Raw genomic sequence first — 25815 nt, forward strand, 5'->3', positions numbered from 1 at the left:
TGGATCGAAGTGGTCTAGTAGAGCATCCTGCTTTTCTCACAGTGGCCAAGGAGAAGCATCTGGAAAGCAAACAAGCAGGGTGCCAAGGCAACAGCATTTGTCCACTACTGCCCCCAGTAACTAGTACTTAGAAGCATAAGAACATAAGAGCCCAGCTGGATCAGACCGAGGGTCCATCTAGTCCAACACTCTGTTCACACAGTGGCCAACCAGCCATAGACCAGGGACCAACAAAGCAGGACATGGTGCAACACCACCCTCCCGCCCATGTTCCCAAGCAACTGGTGCACACAGGTGGTACTATGGCATCAATCCTGTACAAGGTGGTAGGTTGTACCTTATTTACTGGCCAGAACAGCCTACACCTCCAGGGGTTTCTGTGGCAGATAAGAACTTGATGGAGTGGCTGTGGCAATTTATACTGTGAGAAGCTCCTCACTGTGTGTGAGTGAATGAGAATGACCATTAAACAAAAGGTAACATTCTAAAGTGACCTTCTCTTCCATGTTTTCTTATAATATCCAAAATTCCTTCTCCCAGGGTTGGCCCAAGACAGTTCACTGCCTGAGGCAAAGGACAAAATGGTAGGGGTATCTGCTGCTAGGAAATCCACTTCTTTTCTGGATCGACAGTTACGTGGCGTGTACAACTCGCTTCGCACCTGCGAGCCAAGCCAAGGGCTCTTTCCCTACTCTGGAAACTTTTTTTTGCACATTTTTAAAGTTCTGAAATTCATGCAAATATCTGAGCCATTTGGGCAAATTCGGCCATAACCATGCAATTTCTGCAAATTCGGCTGTAATCTATGCAAATTGCAGAACAAACACACACACACACCATGTACAAAATCCATGAGCTGGCCCAATTCGCTGAAGATAGAATCGGGGGGCGCAACAGGAACTGAAATGAAGCCCAGGAGAACTGAACATAGGAAAATTAGCTCCAACCCCCCAACCAGATTTCTCCAACACCTGTACAAGATGGCGCCTCCCCCATTCAAAATACAAACGCTGAGCAAACCAGCAGTTGAATCTTACTTCAACAGTGGTGTCAAGTCAGAGTCCTCCACCACACCTGAGAGCAGCAGGTATAATTCACCATCAATACATTTCGTTCTTTTTTCATGCTATTTTAATAAAATACGAAAAACAAAAACAAAAAAACAAAAGAAACAGAGAATGAGATTTTTTTTATTAAGATAATCCCACAGCTGGAAAATGAAACATCCTAAATTACATTAAGTGGCATCCCTTCCCCCCCCCCTTGCTCACTCCCCCCCCCCCAAAAAAAAACCTCTAGGAAAAAGATCTTTACAAATTTACATATATATTTTTTTACAATACAAAAAACTAATAGCTCATTGCATATAAATATTACATTTGGTCTGCCATCATCAAGTGGCATTAAAAATCCCTGAAGCGTTTCAGTTTAAAGGGACCTGAGATAGCGGATGTAAAAGATATGGACAAAGAGCATCCCCTGAAATCAAGACAGAAGCAAGACAATATCCATTTAAACCAGTTTGCGTGCACCATTTTTTTTCCTTCCTTTTTTTTTTTTTTTGGTGGAGTATTTTACGTCGTCACAAACACAATACACACGTGACTGTGTGTGCCCCAAGCTCAAATGGTAAAAGAAAAACAAAACCCAACCCCAAATGGTTATTTCTTAATGAAGTTTGTCCCAATGCTTTCATAAACCTCCCACCGACTTTCAACCCTCCAAATGTTGTACAGTTCCAACTTCCACCAGTCCAGACCTGTACGGCCAACGGAAGGCGTAAGTTATGTTCCAAACATATGGGGTGGACATCATATTTAGAAAGTTGCTATAATGGGGGGGGGGAGGAAAGGGTGGGGGAAACAGGCATGAGATTTTCAAATAAAACAAAATTGTTAAACAGCTTGGGATATGGAAACATGGTTGCTAAATACTACTTAATTAAGATACAGTACCACCACGTTTGAATATTAACAACCTCTTTCATTCTATCACGTTTCAAGCACCCTTATCCTACTCTCTTGCACACCTCCTTAGTGGGGGGAGGGAAAAGAAGGAAGTCATGAACTATAATCTAATAAAGATCGAGGTCTACTAGTCTTACTGTATAATTGAGTTTAAATATTTGGATGGAAAATACAAAAAACCTTATAGCCGGTATGCAGCAGGATTATTATAGAGTTTCCAGTTTGTTTGCTTAAACAATCAGTCTGATAATGACGCACCCACATCCATGCATATACATGTATTTATAAGCACCATCATATATAATTTTGTAAGTTAAGGCTGTGACAGCGATTCCACTGGAAAATACAGAGCACAACCCAGCAGGGATCTTTCCTGCGCATGCACCTTTAAAATAAAGAGGGCGTGCCAAGGCAAAGCTCACAAGCGCTTCCTGTTCATTTTAATGGGGCGTGCGCAAGCGCCCATCAACATGCATTGCGCCGACAGCATTTTCTCAGGGATCCACGACATTTGCCATGGACTGGCATCTGATATACTAAGCTGTACACGTTCAACTGTTCTTTGTGTTTGGGTGATCTCGTTTTTCAAAAAAAAAAAAAAAATAGAATTGCTAAAAACATTGCAGATTGATATCACCATTTTTAAATCTTTGTTTTTAAAAATGTAAACATCTGATATAGTAATATTTGAAAAGTGACCTCTTGTAAATGCACAGTTGTTTATAATACATACTTTTAAAGAACATATTGAGAACTCCCAAGGGATTTCTACTATTTGATCTCCCTTAGGTGTTGAACAGAGCCATCAGTCTAGAAATAGTAACTGTTTTTACAAAAAATTAAAGTTCTCGTGACATTTTATAGCATAAATTATGAAAACAATTCACATACGTTTAAAAAGCATTAACATTGCAGTACACACCGAATGGAAGCAGTTCTCTATAAGATAAGGTTTGGTGAATCACTCTTCGCCTAAATCTAGCTGTTCTTTTTTTGTCCCAAAAACATTACCAGCTGCACTAGGGAAGATAAATTGTTCAAGTTAACTTCCTCGATTTGTTACGAATCCACACACACACACACACACACACCCCTTTGCATGATTTGGATTATTGTTGAGAAATGTCCAGTTACCAGTTTCTAAGGTTTGCCAAACAAGAGGCAGAATTTTGTAGACAATTACATTCCCTCCACAAAACACTAGAACACATTAGTCTTTGATCTCATAAAAATGTTGCTATTTTAGGGTTTGAGACTACATGGGCAATGAGAAGGAACAAGATTGCTTGAACAAGAAGTTCAGATGGTTTGTGGCAATTGTTTGAAGGCTGGAACTCTTGGTTCCTACAGAGAAAGTAGCGATCCCTCTTAAATTTTCCATGTGGACTCCAGTGGTTGCAAAGGAACTAGAAAAAAAAAGTGACATGACTTGCCCTTATGTTAGCATGCAAAAAGTCACAGGAGGCTTTGCTTCCTGATGGCAGAAAGTAAAGTTTGAGAAAGAGAGAGAGAGAACTGCTTAAAACAGAGTTGATTTGATTGGCCATTTAAGATGCTCTCCCAACTTCAAAAGACAAACAAAGCATTAAACATGATTCAGATGAAGCACCTAGTATTGCTTTTGACAGTAGCTAAAGGTTTCATGTACCGGATAAAGCTTGCATGTAAAAATCCAAAGCTATCTCTTGCCTCAAATCTCCCCAAACCTCTGAAAATACTCTTTCAGATGTCAATATATCAGGCTGGTTATTGCTATGTTACTATTCTGTTAGAGGAGAGTTTCCAAAATGAACATGCCAAATTACTCAAGCAGCCTAGGGAAGAAAACCCACGGTGTGGTGGGCAATTCAGATAAAACCGACTAAATTGTTTCACTTGCAACAAAAAAACATTGCGGCCAAGTTTGAAATTGAATGGCCAATGTATATATCGACTCTGCCCAGACGCATAGCGGCTATCTGTTAGAATCCAATACCGTTCCCTTTCTAAATATGTTTTCCCCCTTCGGACAGTTTATTGTTAAAGATAATTTGGCATCAAAATCACCAAGTTATTCAGTTATTGCTAGTTAGAACTATTGGGAGTAACACTAGGGCACGTATGAGTTCACAAGGCAGGAACACAAAGCTGGGAGGCAGCAGAGAATGGAGCAAATGCAATAGCAAATGACTGGAAAACCAGACAAATGTCAAGGATTCAGCTGAAGTAGGGCATTAAGCATTCAGGGCCAAACATCACAGCAGAAGGCAAGAGATGTCGTACAGGGATTAAACTGGGAGGTAAAACAAATGAACACAGTCAAACTTGATATTCATTCGTGGCCTGGTTGGGGTGGAGGTGGTAGAATGGTAGGAATCAATCAACAGTACCTTGTTCTTAGCCTACCACCCGCACTCTGTTCATCGGGCTGGAAATTTCTTTGGTGGCACCCTGAACACGGCCGAAAAGCGGAGAGAACTAAAGAAGTCTGAAGAACTGACTGAACGCATTCCATACATTCATCTTAAGTACATAAACCTACTGAAATGACTTAGGACCAAGCAAGTCAGTGCCGATTCTTGCATGAGCAAGAATCCCACAAAATGGTTATAATATTAGCTTCGTAGGCTCAAGATGGGATGGTCATCAGGTTCAGACATTTGATCCTTGCGCGAAACGTTCCATGAATAACCGTGGAAGCTTGACAGACGTATGGATACGTCTCCAGGAGCGTGGTCTGTACACGTTACAAATGAAGGGGCAGGGCCCTGAGGTGGTGGGATGAGGGGAACAAGATTTAGAAAGCTCCGTGTTAAAAATAACAACCGACTGCATGTAGAAAATCAGCGTAACAGGGAGCACACTTTATCCCCGATAGGCTGATAAAGGGGCAGCATTCAAAAGCATGTTTCTCCACCTGCAGCTTAAAGTGGTAGAACCAACTAAATATTCTACCACTTTATTCTGTTTTATGTGCAGACCAGGCTAAAGCTACAGTTTACCCCAGCGACGGTACTGGAACAGAAACACCACTTTCTGTTCTTGGTTAAAGAGAAGGTGTTGTAAGCAGACGTCCCTATTTTGATCCTGAAAATGAATTGTAGATTGATCTTTTTTGATCTGCGTTACGCTGATTTAATGTGGCATTCTCCAGCTTTTTCAGATCCAAAGTATTTATATCAAAAAGATCTGTTGAGGTGTTTCCCAGGTCAGTGGCGTGTTTAGCCCACCTTGCCCCTGTAGCATGGACCTGACACAGGCCCCATTCAGAAGACACCTTAAACCATTGTTTTAACCATGGTTGTTGAGCCAGAAAGCTGGGCTGTGTTCCGAAGACACTTTAAATCATGGCTTTAACCATGGTGACGAGGGTTAAAGCCATGGTTTAAAGTGTCTTCTGAATACGACCTGGCTTTCTGGCTTAACCTCTGTAGTTAAAGCCGTGGTTTAAGGTGTCTTCTGAATGGGGCCACAGAGTTGGCTAGCACACTAGTATGCCAGTGCACAGCAAGAGTACATGCAGAATGCCCATGAGGCAGAACGTACTGGACCACCAGCAGCTACTGCAAGGAACAGGAAAAGGTGGAAGGAAAACAACACTGTTTCACCCCAAAGTAGAGCCTCGGAAGGCCAAATTCGAGAGACCCAAAAGCCGTCTACTAGTGAACGGCCCCTATTTGTTCAACCCTTTTGTTTCTTCCAGACCAAAATTGCCACATGGTCTATTGGATCTTAACACTGGAAAGGAGACAAGGTTCAAATTACACACATTCCAAGATGACCCACAAACACCTGATACCCTTGAACAGCAACAATACAAACAGGGACAGGGATGAATCCTCACTGAACACTAGCCAAATAACCACACTCAAGTACATCACATTCCTTCTCTCATATACCTAAGGATTCCCATGCACAAGAAACTCTCAGATCCTTTATAATAGACAAAGGCTGGGTTCACACAATACTCTAACCCACCAGTGTGGGTTGTTGTTGGACCGCAGCTCTGAATAAGGTGCTTTCCCCGCAGCATTGGTTACTGGGTTGTCTGAACGCAGCGTATTGGTTACTGGGTTGTCTGCAGAGTTGCTCGTTAACCATGCAGTATAGCTTGCTATCCACCTTGAACAACCCAACAACAAGCCATGGGTTCTCAAGGTGGCTTGTTTGCGAAAAATAAACTACACGGCACGGTTAACAGGCCACCCTGCAGAAAACGGCATTCGGACAGCATGATAACCCACCCTGTGGAAAATGCACTGTGTTTGGACAACACGTTAAATCACCTTGTGGAAAAAGAGCTGCGTTTAGACAACACAATAACCCCTATGGGCTTAGCGTGTTGTGTGAATCCAGCCATCGACTCCATTTGTGTGGCACCCTTGCTGCCTAGCAGTTTGTCAGTTTATAAAACACAAGTCCAATTAATACTTCGATCCCAACAAAACAATTTTGCTTGGCTGTCATCTGCACAGTACATAATCAGTCTAAGCAAGATATAACATTGTAGGTATTTCAACCATATTCTAATCATTAATAAAAAGTGCATCTATGTTTTAGGAAGGAAAAACAAAACAGTCTCTCTCCCCCAAGGGAAATTTACCCATGCTGAATACAATATTGACCAGAGCTTCAGCAAGAGTAAAAGATGTACAAATCTTCTATGGCCCTGGATATCAGTTCATTGAAATAACACTATTTGTCCTCATAGTAGTTATGCGTACCTTCGGTGGGATTATGTATTGGAATTAAAACAGCCATGCTGTTCTAGTAGAGGGAAAGGAGACGGATACAAAAGATGCTCTTTTAAATACACACGTGGCATGTACACCGGGAACACTATACTGAACTGGAAGACTCCTTACTCGTTTATCCTGAGTTAGAGCCCTGTATGGTCTCAAATGCAAAGACAGGGCTCTTGCAGACTGCCCCATTAATTTCAGTAAAGGGAGCAGATCCACATGTACACAGGATCAAAGAGAAGGGAGCAGTTTCAGGGAAAGGCATACCTCAGCCATTCCATGGGCAGAAAGAATTGCTGATGGGGATATTGGACTTACATTTTAAAACAGGCTGTATATGAATACTTGAAGGTTCTCTACATTCTATCATTCACTAACGTCATTATTTTATTTTTGCCCTGATGATCCTTAATATTTTGGCAAATGCCTCTCCATTTGAGTGTTGCTGTTTTAAATGCGTTTATTCACATGTTTGCTATGGAAGGTTCATACCAAAGCAACTTGTGTGTCTATATGTGTATATATTTTGTTAGACATAACATACAAATAATCCTACTGACATTTTTTTGGGAGGTTTGTCAACACTGACTAAGCGCGCCTGGTAAAAACATTGTCCATAAGACTAGAACCAAAAAAGAAAAGGAAAAAAAAGGATCTGCATGACATTTCACCCTTTGTTTTATTTTGGCTTCCTGGTCCTCTTTTCCCCACTCTCTCAAGTCTCCTACACAGTGCCTGATATTGTGAATTACAAAAATAAATAAATTGGAAAATGCAACTCTCTTTCATCTCAGGGTGCCGGGGGTGGGGGAGCATAATTCAAAACATTAATGTGCCATTAAAGCCTTGAAAGACAGGCTTTCAACCCCAGTTTTCCCTTATACTGTGATATATGATGACGTAATGTTAAAACACTGTTAACAAGAGCCCTGTGCAAGTTATCTTTTCAATATCAAGCCGCATGCCATGAGTGCTATCTAGAAGCCCACGTACAGATGTCCTTGCCTTCACGTCAATGGAAAAAGCTGCTTAGCCTGGATGAAGAAGTAAGAGCAAACCAGCTGGGTTTCTCCACTGAAGCGAACAGGGAAGCCCTTACAAAGAGGATACTCCAGGGACGTACTGGAGCTCTCATGTCCATTAGCAATCTCTGGATGAGAGTGCATGAATTATTTTCTGGAGACTTGAGATTTTACAGCTAAGATGCGCCCATACACAAAAGATGCAAGCGTTGGAAAGGGTGTAACGGTTTGAACAAACACACAAAAAAGATTCTGTCAACGTTTTAAGGGTCGAATTAAAAACGGACACATCGTTTATCGTGGTGGGGAAAGTATGTGCACGTTCAACTGACTATCTGAACCATCAAATCTGTGAAAAATATATTGGGCACGATTGTCAGGTTGGAGGCCAATTAACAGTTATTTTGTAGCTGACTGAGTGACTTGCTCCAACTAACCTACTGCAGCCCCACTGCTGAAGGAAAACAAAGTGAGTTCTCTGTGTAAAGTTTCTATTATTTGCAAGTCTGGAGGTAGCTAAGCTACTAGGAAAAAAAATATATGTGTCTGGGAAGGAGCAATCATTTCAACACTGATGTTAACATCTTAGTGGCAATTTTGATTAATGCAATAAAAATAGGAGGGCAGCAGAAATAAAATAGATGCAAGTCAACTTTTGCTTTTGGCACCTGTGTGTCTAGATATTAATAGTTCTCAAGTATTCTTGTTATAATAATGTTAATACATGTGTTGGACATTTCATGTCAAAGGTTTGCTACATATTTACAAGGCACCAACCCTCTCTCTCTCTCTCTCTCTCTCTCTCTCTCTCTCTCTCTTAAAGCATGAGTTCAAAACCAATGGGAAAAGCATATCAAGATACCCAAATATGAACACACTTCAGTTCATCACAAATTCATGAAAGTTTGGCCTGGGAAGATTAGAATAATCCAGATCCTGTGCACAATAGAGAAACTGTAAACATTTTATAGCTGCCTTTAGGATCGGTGTATTGTGCAAAAGTTATTACGGCATGTAAGGAATTCATGGCAGAAAATGTTTTAAAAACTCTGTAAGAAGGTGCTGTTTCTATAATGCACGCGCGCACGCACGCACACACACACACACAAAAACAAAACCGACAAGGAGAGACCTTCATAAACATGATTCAAATGCCACAAGCTTGTGACAAAACTCAAAGTGTAGTGTGGGGAAGCATTTCTGCAGCAGGTAAGGCTTCTTTTGGCCAAAAACCATGTGGCTATAAGAAGTCTTCAAACACGCACACACAAAAAAACATATGGGCAAAATGGAAAAGCACCACAGAAAAAGGTGAGCGGAGTCCCCCCACCCCACCCCACCCCACCCACCATTTGCTTAGTAGATTTTCTGGCAAAAATCCCTGCAGTAGAAAGCCTTTGAAGTCCTCACACCATTGTTCAGTTGCGTCACTTCGTTCCCCCTGTGTCAGTAATTCCACCCCATGAGGTGGCTGACCCTGGCTTTTTCTGTCATTTTCCGTACCCTGCCTGACCTGGAAGTGCCAAGATTCAGGGGATCCTCCGTGTGCACAAAAGTGTCGTTGTCTGAATCGTCATTATACAAAACGGTCCGCCTGCCCTCATTCCTAGTTTTGATCCGTGGTGGCCTACTGAACCTCCCACCAAACGTGTTCTCGCTGAAGCGTCCGCCGAAAAGATTCTCAAATTCGTCGTCGGCCGTCCGTGGGCGCTTGGCTCTGGAAGCCCCCCTGGAGGCTCCTCTCCCTCGACCTCTTCTGCCTCCCCGGCCTCCTCTTCTGCCTCTGCCACAGCCTCTTCCTCCTCGGCCGCCTCGTCCCCCTCTGCTCCACCGACCCCACCGGCCCCATCTCCCTCTCCTCCCCGTCCCTCTACCCTGCCAGTTTCTCTGCCCGTTGGAGATGTTCCTCCGAATTTTCCTTTTCGGTTTCACTTGCACAGATTTGCTGTAATCGTGGTCTCCGTCTACGTAGTCCTGGTCTGTCCTAGAGCTCGTCTCAGAGTCAGAATCAGAGCCGCATCTGCTTTCAGAGCTGGAGCGCGAGTCCCCACTTTCTGAGGACGATAAACTGGGTTTTTCTTTTTGTTCTCTCTTCTTCTCTTTGCCGGTGTGTTCGTCCTCTTCTGATGCACTCGGCAGCTTTCGCTTGACTGCCGCCCGGGGCTCTCGCCCGTCGCCATTTGTCAGAGGTTTATCGGAAGGCTGATCTATCGGAGTTAAAACAAATACACATGTATGGACACATAGTCATAGAGATTTGTCAGCAGTGCCACGAACGTGCGAAGGCCTCGGCTTCCTGGGAGAAAACAAACCTTCCGCGATGCATTGTTAACATCTATCCAAATGCAAGCAACATCTAACTGAGACAAAGAACGAAGAGCTTTTTTTAAAAAAAAACAACCCAAGGAATACATATTTAAGTGCTTTGCTACCGTATTTCTTCGATTCTAAGACACACTTTTTTCCCTAAATAAACAGCTCTAAAAATGGAGTGCGTCTTAGAATCGATGGCGTCTTAGAATCGAAGCAATATGGTAGATGCAAAAAGACGCTATCCTATTAAAAAGGGGTCTGAAACATCCATTTTCTCTAGCTTTATTGCTTTTAGAAAGCTGAGCAAGCAGGGCTTTTTAAGATTGCTTTGCAGGCTGATTGGGGCCTATAGCGTGCCCCGTGCAGCTCCGGCCCTCATCAGCCGCGCCGGGAAGACACGCGGCTCCAAGAGTCAGGAGGCTCACCCCCCCCAAGCACCGGGTCCCCCCCAGCCGCCGCGCTGGGAAGCGCACGTCCCGCCTGGAACTCCTCACGCCCGCGGAAAAACCTGTGCCCAGAGGCTAAAGAAGTGCTGCTCCACCGAAGCTGCTCTCACGCAGCAGCTCCAGCTCCAGTCGTCTCTCTCCTCCTCGTGCATGCAGGCCTCCAAAAGAGGAAGTTCCTGCAGCAGCCGCGAGCCGGGAGGAGGAGCTGGGAGGGTAAGCGCATGGGTTTTTGCTTACCCCTAAGCCCCTCCCAGCCCAGTGGCCCCAAAACCCAGGTCTTTCTAAGAAATTCTAAGATATTCTAAGAAATTCTACTCATAAAAGATGTTCAAAGAAATTTATTTTTTCTTCGAATCAAAGCTTTTTTCCCCTGATGGCGGTACTGAAATTAGTGTGCGTCTTACAATCGAAGAAATACGGTAAATCGAAAGGCAAACGTCTACCGTCCCCAAGGCCCACCAGATGGCAATGAGCCTTTCAACCAAATTAAAAGGCTGGGACTCCCTCCCACACCCCCAACAAGGGCACTGCAATGCTCTGGATCCCAGATACAACCTCTTGGTTCTCATGATGGCATCCTGCTCACACCCTTTCTATGTTGATTTGGAAGTTCTCAATTTTGCCTCGCCCTGCAGCCCCCAAGGGCTGACAGCCTGGTACATGACGTTACCCAGAACATGTATAGGAGTCCATCAGACTGTGGAAGTCAGCAGAGTGGCATGTCTGCAACCTGGGAGAACGTTATTCTTCGTATCAAAGCAAAAGTGGCACAGCTACTACAGACCGCCATAAACACAGACGTAAAAAATAGTATAACCTGTCCACGGGCTTCCACATTCTTGGAGCTGGCCTAGCGCAGTATGCATGCGCCCACAGCTATTCCAAGAGCTGCTGTGAGGTTGCCCTTCCTCGCCACGCCCTCTCAAAGAGAACTCAGGAAGATACAAAAAGAAGCAAGCCCATAGAATTAGGACCATGCCTCACTCTAAGTAGGGTTGCTTCACAAAACATCAGAATTGGACAGCCTCAGGCTGCGTTCAGACAACATGACAGTCAACAGTGGGGTAATTATCAACTCAACAGTTGCTTATATCTAGGGGGTACTCCCCCGTACTAGATGATAATAATTGGCTGTGGTGTGGATTAGGATCAGTGCTGAGTTGACTATTAGTCCACGCTGAGTTGACTCACTCATCCCTCGCCCTTTCTCCCCCCTCAGTCCTCCCGCTAGTATACCATCAGCCATTGCTGCCGAAAATCTATCCTGCTGTCTGGACTAGAGCGGCAGCCACCCCTTTGACCGCTCTTGCCTTGTGAATCTGTGGCTGACGAAATAACCAACAGTGGCCGAGAAAATAACCAATGGTGCCTTCCACACAACGCAATAACTAACGATGGTTCAAATAGCCAACTCTGCACAGCGTTAGTTATTTGGGCCAAATAACCAACCGTTGGTTAAAGAACCCCCTCCACACAACACGATGACCCATGGTGGGTTAAAGAACCAACCGTTGACTATTTAAACTACTATTGGTTATTGTGTAATCTCCTACCAGTCTCAGTAAGCAATGGAAACCAAATCGCACAACAGATGAGGAAAAAGAAAGAATCTTGATTTCTGTAGTTTCCCACCTTGTTTAACTGGTGTCGATTTATTTCTGATTGGCCTATTTTTCCCTGGTTCAGCATCATTTCCACTCTGATTCGGGACGTTTGAACCAGATGAGGACGGATGACTTTCCATCTCTTCAGCAGCAGCTGAGCTGGGCGGTTCCTCCGTAGTATCTGAAACTTTAAATGGGACGGCTTGGCAATGGAAGCAAAATGGCACCGTGTTTCGGCAAAACGTTACTAAATGGATTTGAACATGTTAAATTCGGTTTTAGTTCTGGTTTAGAAAAATGAGGGCAAGCAAGCCTCGAAACCTAGATGCAAGCGTGTCTCTAAGAAAACTCTTTGGGGCTGTAATCAATCAACGCAAGATCTAGCATCCTGCAAGGGAGTTTAAAACCACAAAACAATCCTAAAGAGACCAAGTCTTTAGCTCTCAATGGAACAAAGAAGTGAAGACGTATGGGCAGCAATAGACCCCTGTGGAGGGTTTTATCTGCCTATCTTTGTTAGGATGGTGTATGTGGAAATCTACTGAAGTAGCCTGAGGTTGTTGCATTGGGGAAGAGATCGGGTTCTCTGTTGCACAGGGTAGGAATGGGTAGACTTCTTTCCTCAGTGGCATCTAGATATAGGTCAATAGTAGTATTAGAATGAGAAGGGGCATCTCTTCTGGTTGCCCAGGCCTCTGGAGCTGAACTGATTTGGGGTCAGTGGAGTGCATTGCAAGTAATTGCCTACACAGTCATTGCTGGGAAGGGGATGACAGTGCATCATTAAATTATGGAATTCACTACCATAAGGGTGTTCAGAGGAGGGCAACCAGGATGATCAGGGGTCTGGAAACAAAGCCCTATGAAGAGAGACTGAAAGAACTGGCCATGTTTAGCCTGGAGAAGAGAAGATTGAGGGGAGATATGATAGCACTCTTCAAGTACTTGAAAGGTTGTTACACAGAGGAGGGCCAGGATCTCTTCTTCATCATCCCAGAGCATCCATTTCTGGGCACCACACTTCAAGAAGGATGCAGACAAGCTGGAGCGTGTTCAGAGGAGGGCAACTAGGATGATCAGGGGTCTAGAAACAAAGCCCTATGAAGAGAGACTGAAAGAACTGGGCATGTTTAGCCTGGAGAAGAGAAGATTGAGGGGAGATATGATAGCACTCTTCAAATACTTAAAAGGTTGTCACACAGAGGAGGGTCAGGATCTCTTCTCAATCCTCCCAGAGTGCAGGACACGGAATAATGGGCTCAAGTTAAAGGAAGCCAGACTCCAGATGGACATCAGGAAAAACTTCCTGACTGTTAGAGCAGTACAACAATGGAATCAGTTGCCTGGTGAAGTTGTGGGCTCTCCCACACTAGAGGCCTTCAGGAGGCAGCTGGACAACCATCTGTCAGGGATGCTTTAGGGTGGATTCCTGCATTGAGCAGGGGGTTGGACTCGATGTTCTTGTAGGCCCCTTCCAACTCTGCTATTCTATGATTCTATGATTCTAAGATGTAGTGATGGCCACAAGTCTGGATGGCTTTAAAAGGTGGTTGGATAAATTCCTGGAGGAGAAGGCCCTTATTGGCTACTACTACTGATGGCTCTATGCTATCTCAAGGATCAGAGGCCATATAAAAATTCCTGGAGGAGAAGGCCCTCAATGGCTACTACTACTGATGGCTCTATGCTACCTCAAGGATCAGAGGCCATATACCAGTCACCAGGGAACATGGACAGGAAGGTGCCATTACCCTTGTGTCCTGCTGGTGGGTACCTGGTCAACAGTTGGTCGGCCACTGTATGAACAGAATGCTAGACTAGACGGACTCTTGATCTGGTCCAGCACAGTTCTTCTTATGTTCTTATGAAAGGTCACTGTTTCTCAGATATGTATAACGCCAGCCTTGAAAACATAGTGGCATCAACTGAATCTAGATTGCTTGAATGGAAGCCTATGGTGTTGCCATATAAAAACCAATTCCACTTACCATGAGATGAAACTGAAGAATTAGTCCTAGTTAAAGGCAGTGAGGTATTCGGGTTTGTTTTAGGCTGCATCTTCAGTTGTTTTTGTTTTCCTTTGGGGCTAAAGGCATGGAAAGAAAAGAAAAAAAGAACTCCTTCTTAACAAGGAGGTATCAAACCAGCTTTCTCCAAGAAACTGTATTCTGAGGAAACCCCCAAACTCACTCGCATGTGTTAAGGGCTGCTATAACTGTTCCTCTTCTTTCTCCTGCTTTTGTGAAGTCTGAAGGGTCAGACAGGAGTCTGATCCGCAGATCTTGTACACCAGGGGAGGGCAACCATGGTCCCATAGCATGGCCTGAAGGCACACAAGGCAGCCGGCCTTGCTGAAGCTAAGTGGGTCTGGTCAGTGCTTGGAGGGGAGACTGCTTGGGAACCCCATGTAGCCACCTCGAGTTCCATGATGGAAGAAGGGTGGGATGTAGATGTAATAAGCAAACTTGTGGCCTTCCAGATGTTTTGGCCTACGACTCCCATCATCCTTCACCATTGGCTCTGCTGGCTAGGACTGGTGATGGGGATTGTAGAACAATACATTTGGAGGGCCACAAGTTGCCCACCCCTGCTGCAGTCTATACTCAGTTGTGGTCTGTACTCGGTTGTGTCTTTCGTTGCAGCTGAACATGCTTTACATATTGCAATGCAAGAAGTCTACTACGTTTTCCCCTTTCCCTATGAAAATCTGTTTCCACTGATTTTATCCTAGTATGTAAAGTGCTTCAAGCGGGTGAAGTGGGTGGCAGCAACATAAACAAACGTATCCTGAACTTACGTTTACACCGGCAGCAAGCACAGGTGTTAAGTACCAGATGTTTTCTACAAACTTATCTATATAAGAAGTTCTCATACGAGTAGCTGGTTCACTCTTTTGCTTCAGCTTTGCACCAGCATTTAAAACCTATTCAAAGCCACCTGACAGACAGGTCCTCTGACCTGTAAACCACGCCCACGTGCCAAGAGAGCGAGATGTTACAACCCACTTTGAAGGGCAGCCCCCACCTTTTCCAAAATACTCTGAAGTGTTTGGAGAACTAGCTGCTTCAAAGCTGAAGAAAGAGTGAACCAGCTACTTCCATGAGAACTTCTTATATAGTTAAGTTTGTAGCAGGGTGGATTTGATTCAAATCACTACTCAGAAAGGCCGTAGCTAGACCTAAGGTTTATCCCAGGATCATCCCGGGTTTGTCCCTGCCTGAGCGCTGGATGCCCTGTGTGGCACTTAGATGAACAGGTTTGACCCCAGGACAATCCTGGGACAAACCTTAAGTCTAGCTACGGCCAAAGACTCGATTTAATCATGTGACTTCTACCCCCCCAAAAAAGTGCACTCTATTCATTGAATTTTTTGAAACTGTGCACATAGATTTGCAAAGGAACAATGGGGTTGTGATCTCTGCAGACACAAATCCACAGTTTTGAGAACTGTAAAACCAAGCATCTGTGATAACATCTTCTGGAAGGGCATGACATTGTGAACGGATTAATGGAATTCATTTACCAAAAAAAATGTAAACATTACATGAATATACAGCCTCATGCTACATCATTAAAAACTAATCCTTATTTCATGATGAATAACCTTTGGACTACAATGTATCTTAAATAGAAAACTATCTTTAGATAGATTTTTCCTCAAAAAGCATTTCATTACAAAAATCCAATTTAAATTTAAAAAAAATCACTGATTTTTATCCACCCTGGTTTGTAGAAAACATCTGATATTCTCAAACTGTTTCTTAATAAATCTAACTACTAGGTACAAGGCCGGCTTTGTACTTATACTTGACAACGGGTGTCGTCATTACCTGGGTGCCCTGCTACTGCAGGAGGAACTGCTGCTACTTCGGAGTTGCTTTCGGTACCGTAACCGTGGTCTTCGCCTCTTCTGACATTGCCCTGCCGACTTGTACTCGGAAATGATGGTTTTGATGTGATTTTCAAATAAGGCAGATAATCGGAGTGTCATGCTGTAGATCTGGGGTGGGGAGAAACAAAAGATCGCGCCTGAGAGTCAGGAGGCTGCAGCGGCGATAGCGCTGGACTGGGATCAGATCCCCGCGAGACTGTGATCCAGTCACTACCTCTCAGCCTGAGTTTTCTCACGGGGCTGATGCAAGGATTTATTTTATTTATATTTATTTACTAAATTTATATACCGCCCCATAGCCGAAGCTCTCTGGGCGGTTTACAAAAGTTAAAAACAGTGAACATTAAAAAGTATACCAAATTTTAAAACATCAAAAATGTATTTTAAAAAAGCAGTATAAAACAACAGTATCCATTTTACAACAACAGTTCTGGGGTCCATTAAAAAACAAACAAACTCAGCATATGTTGTAAAACGCCTGGGAGGAGAGAAAAGTCTTGATCTGGCGCCGAAAAGATAACAATGTTGGCGCCAGGCAAGCCTCGTCGGGGAAATCGTTCCGTAATTGGGGGGCCACCACTGAAAAGGCCCTCTCCCTTGTTGCTGGGTGGGTGGGGGGATAGAATGGATATTCTGGTATTGACATTCAAAGCCCTAAACGGTTTGGGGCCAGGTTATTTGAAGGAATGCCTTCTCCCATATGTACCTGCCCGGACCTTAAGATCATCCACAGGGGCCCTTCTCTGTGAGCCCCCTGTGAGTCCCTGCCAAGGAGGAGGGCCTTCTCCGCTGTAGCACCCCGGCTGTGGAATGAGCTCCCCAGAGAGGTCCGCCTGGTGCCTACACTGTACTCCTTTCATCGCCAGCTGAAGACCTTTTTATTCTCTCAGTATTTTAACACTTCATTTTAACTTAAATCTAAATTTTACTGTTCTACTTCTGTATTTTAATCTTGTATCAATTTCTGCTGCGTGGTTTTATCCCGGTTGTGCTTTTTATGCTGTATTTTGTATTTGTGCTTTTAACCTGTTGGTTGTTTTATTATGGTTTTAGTTTTTGTGAACCGCCCAGAGAGCTTCGGCTATTGGGCAGTATAAAAACGGAATAAATAAATAAATAAATATCCTGTAGGAAAGCACTAAACAAGAACACTCGACGCTGTGAAACATAACAATGTCGGCGCCAAGCAAGGGATTCTGCATGCATTGCCCTGATGACCTTGGAGGAAGGGAAGGATAAAAATGTACAAGACAAAACGTAAAAGTTTATCCAACATTGTGGTAATCTACTTAACAGGATTCTGTGGATTTAATGGATAGTGAGGGATCCTAGGGAGGCTCAGCCATCTCTCAAAGCTCAGCATGAGATGAAGGAAGAGTAATCTTTAGAGGGAGGTCGTGCAGCTCCAAAATGAGGGGTACCAATGGCCTTGCTGCGTGTTCAGCCAGACCCCGTTCTCAGCTATTTGGTAGAATTTAGACATATTCAGGTTAACATGACAGAACATTGTAATGATGTACATTATGCAAAATATGTAAAGACACATACGTATTCTTTCAAGTTTTACTATAATGGGATTGTAAGGGGATATTTTAATTTAAAATATCCCAGGGGTAGGACCCCCATTGTAGGTAGCTTACTTCTTGGGAGGAGAGCAATGACAAATCTTGATAAAATTGTTAAGAGCAGAGACACCACACTGACAACAAAGGTCCGCATAGTTAAAGCAATGGTATTCCCCGTAGTAACCTATGGCTGCGAGAGATGGACCATAAGAAAAGCTGAGCGAAGGAAGATAGATGCTTTTGAACTGTGGTGTTGGAGGAAAATTCTGAGAGTGCCTTGGACTGCAAGAAGATCAAACCAGTCCATACTCCAGGGAATAAAGCCAGACTGCTCACTTGAGGGAATGGTATTAAAGGCAAAACTGAAGTACTTTGGCCACATAATGAGAAGACAGGACACCCTGGAGAAGAGGCTGATGCTAGGGAAAGTGGAAGGCAAAAGGAAGAGGGGCCGACCAAGGGCAAGATGGATGGATGATATTCTGGAGGTGACAGACTTGACCTTGGGGGAGCTAGGGGTGGCGACGGCCGACAGAAAGCTCTGGCATGGGCTGGTCCATGAAGTCACGAAGAGTCGGAAGCGACTGAATGAATAAACAACAACATCGGTCCATCTGTTTTAGACCACAACTCCTCCTCAGCCCCAGACAGCATGGTGCATGGCAAGGGATTATGGGAGTTGCCATTCAAAACGTCTAGAGGGCACCAGTTTGGCGACACCTGGTCTAAGCAGAGAGGGACCCATTGCAGTCCTGCTACCCAAGATCCTGAGGTTTAACTGGAGATGATGGGGGCCGAAATTGGAATCCTCTGTCTACAAGGCATGTGTTCTCCCAATAAGTTACTCAAACTGTCTTCGCGCCTGCTAAATTGCCATTTGAAGAGTGTTGCTGCTCCTGAAATTACAACAAAGCTGCTAAAGAAGGAAGACATAAAAAGTAGGGGTGTGCACGGACCCCCCCACTCCGCTTCACTTTAAGATCCGCCATTTTCAGATCGACCCGCTCCGCCCCGCCCCCACTCCGCCTGTGCCCACTCCGCTCCGCTCGGAGCTCCGGATCCGGATCAGAGCTCCGGTCCCCCCCCATAGGGGGGGTTACCGGGCCCTGCTGCCATCGCCGCCCATGCGGCGACGGCGGCAGAGCCCGGTAAGGGACCAAGGGGGAGGGGGGCCTTACCTGCCTCCGTCCGCGGTCCATCACCGTCTTCAATTGAGCCCGTGGTTCCACCAGGAAGTCTGGGCCGCAAGTGCGGCCCAGACTTCCTGCTGGAACAACGGGCTCAATTGGAGACGCTGACGGACCGCGGACGGAGGCAGGTAAGGGAGAGGAGGGCGGGGGGCGTTACCGGGCCCTGCTGCCGTCGCCGCATGGGCGACAGCGACAGCGGCAGGGCCCGGTAAACCCCACTTACCTTTCTGGCGGAGCTCCGGATCGAGGCGAAGGATCCGCCTTCACCTCGATCCTCTTCACCACGCTCCGCCGGCCCCCCAATCCTCTTCGCCTCCGCCTGAAGGGCAGGCGAAGCCCCCCGCTCCGCTACTGCTTCTCCGGTCCAATTAGAAGCGGAGCACATCCCTAATAAAAAGCTGCCTTATCCCAAGTCAGACAGTTTGTCCAATGAGTCCATCTCAGCTTTGATTGAAAGCAGCCAGGAGTTGAACCTGGGATCTTCTGCATGTACATAATATGCTCTTCCATCCTCTCTTCAGTTGGAGAAAAAAAGCAATGGTCCACACTTTGCAGCAGGAAGGGTTGAATCGGTCATGGTGCTTTTTTTCCCCTTTTATCCTCCTGCCACTCCATGGCGGAGTGCAGGATTCATCTTGAAGATAAGCCTTTTGTTCCTCCCACCTCAGTGAAGTCAAAATCAAAGAACGGAAAGTAAAATCCAGATTTCATTAGCTCTCCAAAATGATGGCGGACATGCTAGTGAGGAGGGCTTTCTCCGCTGTGGCACCCCGGTTGTGGAATGAGCTCCCCAGAGAGGTCCGCCTGGCGCCTACACTGTACTCCTTTCATCGCCAGCTGAAGACCTTTTTATTCTCTCAGTATTTTAACACTTAATTTTAACTTAAATATAAATTTTACTGTTCTAACTCTGTATTTTAATCTTACATCCATTTTGCTGCGTGGTTTTATCCTGGTTGGGCTTTTTATACTGTATTTTGTAATTGTGCTTTTAATCTGTTGGTTGTTTTATTACGGTTTTAATTTTTGTGAACCGCCCAGAGAGCTTTGGCTATTGGGCAGTTGTAAAAATGTAATAAATAATAAATAAAATAGTGTAATTACAATATAATCGGAGGCAGTGGTTGGAGCACTCTTGTTGGGAGAGGCTGGTGTGCCAGTCAATTTGATGAGGGCGCATTGTCCACTCGGAAGTGGGGAAGAACAATCCCATGTCTGCATCAAGTAGGGAACATGGAGCTCTCCTGCACAGTGAAGGAGAACCGCCCAGAGAGCTTCGGCTATTGGGCGATATAAAAATGTAATAAATAAATAAATAAATAAATGAAGTGAACAAGACTGCCCATAATCCAGGAGATGTGCGCATGTATCTACTGCAGCTACATCCAGCCATGATAGCTACTGTATATGCTACATCCAGTATCAGAGGCAGTACGCCTCTGTATACCAATTGCTGGGGAGCATGAGCAGGGTGTGTGTGTGCTAGTGTATCTTTGTCCTACTTGTGGGTTTCCCTGAGGCATCTGGTTGGCCCCTGCGTGAACAGAAGGCTGGATTAGCCTTGATTTGATCCAGCATGACTTTTCTTATGTACGTAAGGATACTGATCAGGGCAACCCTCTTTAATAAGGGTGTGAATTCAAATCCATAACACTATTATGCTCCTATTCAAATCTCTTTCAAGCCTTATTTGCACATTGCAGATTGGAAGTTTGCAGACAGAGAAACCTACCAGGCGTTTGCAGCTTACCCTTGATTTCTTATTGGGAGTGTACGCTTTAGAGTTGCAGAATATCAAGCGGACGTCTTTGTAGAATTCGAGGGGGTTTGTGTAATTGCCCGCTTCCAAAGTTTCTTTCACAGTACTGAAGTCCATGGGAGTGTCTACGATGTCTCGATAATCCTGTGAGCAATATTTCATGCATGTTAATCATGAACCGAAACTAGGAAACATATACGAATGATTTCTGGGACATTTTACGATCCTAAGCCAAATTCTAATGCATCTCAGGGTAGTAAATATGTCCAACTGTCTGGTGTCAGAAAAAGGGCATTTAAGTCTTGCTTAAATCAGTTTTTGTTTGAAAAATCTCAGGGAACATTTTTACCCCCATACTTCCATTGGCTGAGATCCAAAAAAACACATCAATGACAAAAAACAACAACACCCCCAATAAAGTTCTTGGGATATTTTTCTGTCCCACAATCTTTTTGGTTTTCAAAGAGAAGATGCTGTATGGGTGTTTATATCTGCTTCCTTGGATCAATTTTTGGTGGGATTTTTTCCCCTTTTTTAACCCCAGCAGTGGCTGGGAGAAAAAGGAACAACGCCCCAAATACAGAGCTTGGGGGTATTTTCATCCCAGCCTGTGGAAGCAGAAATCACCATGCAGTGAATGCGTTTCCTGACAGTGAATCCACTCAGTTTCCTCCATGCTATACAAACTGGGATAAAGCTGGAATGGGGGGAAAACACGTCTCCCTTTTTTGACCATGTGGAACAGCCCTCGTACGTTCAGGATTTTACAGAAGCTGATATAGTTTTATCAGATTCAAAAAGGACCATTAATGCTTAAACAGCAAAGTTAGCAGGCAGAGAGTCTGGGCGAGGCAGTTTGCTTTCTATAACTGTACTGCACAGACATGGCATCCAGAAATAAATGCAGGATTCAGAGATCAAGAATACCGTCCTTAATTTAAATTTAATTTTCTTAGGTAAGCTCTTGAAAAGGCAAAGACAGAGCCAGTGTTAGGGAAATGCTTAACGAAGCACTATAGGCTAACAGGGCTGCAGAGTTTAGCATGATGAGCTAAGTTTCAATGCCCCATGTAGCTCTTTGCTCCTCTTTCCTGAACTAAAGCGTGACAAAACTTACAGGGTAAGAAAAGAGATCAACGGGTTGTCGGAATGGCTCAGAGTCTTCACGCTCATAAATCAGGCTTAATAACTGCTTGCATTGTTCATTCCAGGCATTCGCACGTGGTTTCGAAGGCTGCCTTTTTATCTGTCGCTTTACCTGAAGGAGCAACATACAAGCTCAATTAAAGTAAAGTAAATTTTCTTCTTCCATCTCATTTAATTTAGGCACCATTTGACCAGGAGCATTGCATCACATTAAGGGCATGTGATACAGTTGAGGAGTATGTATGCTGCTAAGACAGCGTGGCTTTAAAGGAGTTTTTGTATAATTGTAGCACCGGTTTTGTTGTCTTGGCTAATTTATTTTTCACAATATTCATATGCCACCCTGTTCGCACTACTGTGTGTAGCATTTAAAAGGTACAAATAAAAATGAACCATGCAAAATAAAACACAACTAGATGAACAAACACAAAATGTTTAAGCTACATAAGAACAGTAAGAACCTCCACTGATATCCAAACATAAAACATGGTTTTACTTGACCAGGGAAGAACATAAACTTCCCAGGAGAGATCAGTCTCAAACTTTGGGCTACCACAGAAAAGACCCTGCACTGAAGTACATGAGAACCCTAACTCTCTAAAGGAAGAGGCTCAAAGCAGGGCCTTACTGGAAGACCTTAAGGCAACCTTCCCCAACCTGGTGCTCTCCAGATGTGTTGACTGCAATTTCCATAATTCCCAGCCAAGCAGTCCAACATATCTGGAGAGCACCAGGCTGCGGGAAGGCTACCACAAGGCCCTGGAGGTTCCTATGAGAAGGCTCTCCACAAGATCCTTGGGATATACGGCTTCAAAGTCAAAACCTGGTTTAATCCTCTACAAATCTCTGTCCGCTCAATAGTTTTGTACCAACATGTTCCAGTGATAGCTATCTTGTGTTAAACAAGCAGTCCTATGATGGCTGCACCCACAGTTCTCCTTCTTAGCCTAATAACCCCTGGCCCCTAGGCTACACAGGACCTTCTTTTTCAGCCTGGCATGTAAACAAGGAAACAACCTTGTCCAAATCAATTTGAGCCAGGCAGCAGACCAGACCCCAAACCTCCGACTATTCAGTGATGAGGGCAAGAGGAAGACTTGCTCTAGAGAAGAAGTAGGAGTCCAATCTCTGGCCAAGTCTTTCTTCTCCAAAGAATCTGTGTCCTCGTGGAAGAAGGAAAGCCCACCTGGACCTCTGGATGCAACAGATGTAGAGAATGAGTCCTCAGCACGGTAAACTATTCTGTTTTAAAGAGCGGGCAGTGATGTAAAAACCACACATGTGCGTGGCTCTCTCTTCCTTCCTGCTTAAGAGCAAGTAGCTCCAAGACTAGAAAGGAGACAAAAAGATCCTCGCATTCAGCCTTCATAGCTCTGTCCTGCTCGTTATGGGCTTGTTCTCTACAGCAGTCGTGCATGATGCTGTATCACCAATGATGGTTCTGTTCCCATCAGGCATCTGGGGCAGCCCTAGAGTAGTAGGGGAAAGGTAATGTCTTGGGGATTCATTCTGCCATCAGATTTTATTTTTACTCTATGCTCTACTCTACTTGACTTCAAGGTCTTCCATAATTATTGCACCGAAAAAGAGCAATCGATAGCCACATAAAAACTGAACGGTTTTTTAGAATCAAGGCCAGGCCATGAAACCGGATTTGTTGAGTCTTATCCCCAAACTGCCCTTGAATGGTTACTAAGCAACAACACTCACAGTTTTTTTCCCAGATGAGGTTCCTGGACCATCTGAATCTGCGCACGTTTCTGCCACCTGAAGGAAAGTGTAATTACTACAGGCACGAGAAGAGTGAATGCTGAAAGCTATTTACAAAAACCCACACATGATGGATGGCAAGGAACAGTTCCCTTCCATTACAGAATCTGGTGAGTTCTAATCATTTAACCAGATCACTAAAGTTGACCACAGCATGCATATATACACACTCTGTACATGCCATGTTTGTTTCTTAAAAGGCTTGGGAAGAAGCAGTGCCGGCTCTGGGTTTAGGAGGGTTTGGCATTACCCACATTTCTATTCCCTTAGGTATGTCTGCCAGAGTATGTCTAGAGAGTACAGAATGTTAGGCTGAGTGGGTGTGGCTGGTGAAGCTGTGGAAAGGGGGGAGGAGTCTATATATGGGGGAGCCGAATGGTCTGAGGGGTTCGGTTGGGTTTGGAGGGTAGATGTGTTTAGCTGTGTGTGTTCTTGTCAGGAGTTGTGTGAGGTGTGAGTGGAAATAAGATCATAGGGACTAAGGATTGTTATTATTAGATTTGTTACTACTGGTATTCTTAAGAATAGGCAGGAGCTGAATAGAATTTGAAGGAACTAAGAACTATAGACAACAATAAACATTTTATTTTGCTACCATAAAGCCACGTGTCAGTTTGGCTGTGTCTCGTGGTCTATTGGTTCATAAATAAACACAATACATTAAACCTTCAGTCTGCTATATTCACAGAAAAGCCTTTTCCAAAGCTTCGTACCTTTCCCCTCTGCTATAAGGGAAAGGTTATGGGTTTCTTTTTACCCCTTCCTCAGGTATTCAAGTGGTGGTGCTTAGCCTGAGGGAGGTGTGCACGTCAAAGCCTGGTGAGTGAGGGAGTGGCGTCGCAGAAGGCCTTTGAGCAAGACACTCTCAATGGGCCTCCTTCAGTGAGTCGACCTTCTCACCATCACTGTTACCAGGTGCTCTTGCTCTTCTTCTTCTTTCTCAACACTTACTTGCTTGACAGGGAGGCCGTGGCATCTCCTGCTCCTCCTCTTCACCACTACTGTTGTCTGGGCCAGAGTGAGAGGCAGGTGGATAAGGAGGTTGCAAGGTGGAGGAGTAAGTGTAAGTGGCCCCCTGCTGTGGAGTGAGCCCTCAGCAAGGCCTCAAGCACACCGATCTTTGATGCTGGCCTTGGGAAGAAAGCCTCAGTCCTTCTGGAACAGATCAAACTTGCCTAGAAAAGCCTTTCCCCTATTCTTTGAAGAGATCCACATTTTGAGGAGATTATTAAAATGGATTATTAAAATGGAAAACATTTTAATAATCCAACTACTTGTGTGTACGTAAGAACAGAAGAAGTGCCATGCTGGATCAGACCAAAGGAAAATAATCTGCCAGGGCAGGAAAGTTACATCTGGAAAGTTACAATGTAATATGGAGAGCCAGTTGCTTCAGGGAATGGGTGTAGCTGAGTGGTAGAGCACATGTTGTGCATGTACAAGGTCTCAGGTTTAGTCCCCGACATCTCTGGACAGACTGGGGAAGGGCCCTGTCCAAAATGCTAAAGAGCTGCTATCAGTCAGTATGTAGATCAGCCTTCCCCAACCTGGTGCCCTTCTATATGTGATGGATTACAATTCATGGAATCATAGAATAGTAGAGTTGGAAGAGGCCTTTAAGACCATCGAGTCCAACCTCCTGCTCAGTGCAGGAATCCACCTTAAATGGCATTCTGTCCTTCAACATCCCGCTGGTTCACCATGATTCACTTCAAATGAACCCTCCTTTTCTCAAGGCCTTTCTCCCCCTTACCTCCTCCTCTTCATCTGTGCTGCTCAAGTCTTCTGCTTTCACTTTGTTATAGATCTCCAGAATATCTGTACAACTCTGATCCCTAAAGGGGTACCAAGGTCTCAAGATTAGGGCCAGAGAGTTAAATGCCATAGAGATTTCAAAAGCAATGTCACCCTTGCCCAGAGGTGTTACAAGTCAAGGTCTTATCCATGCATTATTGGTGTGCCATGGGTACATTTCCATGCCAGATACTAGACTACATCACTAGCAGTTGATTAACAGGCCACACGACATGGTCGGTTCATGTGGAAAGTGCAGCTGTGTCATTTATTTATTTACAATATTTATATACCGCTCCCCATTCAAAATTTCAGAGCGGCGTACAAGATAAAATAAAATAAAAACAAAATAAACACTTTAAAATAGATTTTGAAAGAAGCAAACTATACAGTGAACCGTGGCTGGTCATTAAGGAAAGGTTTCCTGGAATAATGACGTTTTCAGGAGGCGCCAAAAGGAATACAAAGTTGGCGCCTGCCTGACCTCTAGAGGCAGGGAATTCCAGAGGAGGGGACCCACCACGCTGAAGGCTCTTCCCCTGGTGGACACCAATTGGAGGATGGATCTATGTGGGACCACCAGGAGCAGGCCCTCGGATGACCTCAGTGACCAGGCAGGTTGGTAA

The 25815-nt window shown here is 44.5% G+C and overlaps 1 protein-coding gene across 2 annotated transcripts in view; it reads right to left on the reverse strand.

Annotated features, from left to right (window-relative positions):
* Positions 1-5289: 5289 nt before the first annotated feature.
* Positions 5290-25815, reverse strand: part of BRWD3 (bromodomain and WD repeat domain containing 3) — a 76986-nt gene continuing 56460 nt past the window's right edge. For both annotated transcript variants that reach the window (XM_063141960.1, XM_063141959.1), the window contains 8 exons: positions 25149-25230; positions 23336-23392; positions 21597-21737; positions 20471-20623; positions 15904-16073; positions 14062-14159; positions 12102-12260; positions 5290-9917 (listed from right to left, as the gene is read on the reverse strand). In XM_063141960.1, the coding sequence (XP_062998030.1) occupies positions 9157-9917; positions 12102-12260; positions 14062-14159; positions 15904-16073; positions 20471-20623; positions 21597-21737; positions 23336-23392; positions 25149-25230 (1621 nt within the window). In that variant the 3' untranslated portion in view covers positions 5290-9156. The remainder of the gene's footprint in view (positions 9918-12101; positions 12261-14061; positions 14160-15903; positions 16074-20470; positions 20624-21596; positions 21738-23335; positions 23393-25148; positions 25231-25815) is intronic.

The sequence above is a fragment of the Elgaria multicarinata genome, chromosome 15 (assembly GCF_023053635.1).
Source record: "Elgaria multicarinata webbii isolate HBS135686 ecotype San Diego chromosome 15, rElgMul1.1.pri, whole genome shotgun sequence".
Classification (NCBI taxonomy): domain Eukaryota; kingdom Metazoa; phylum Chordata; class Lepidosauria; order Squamata; family Anguidae; genus Elgaria; species Elgaria multicarinata.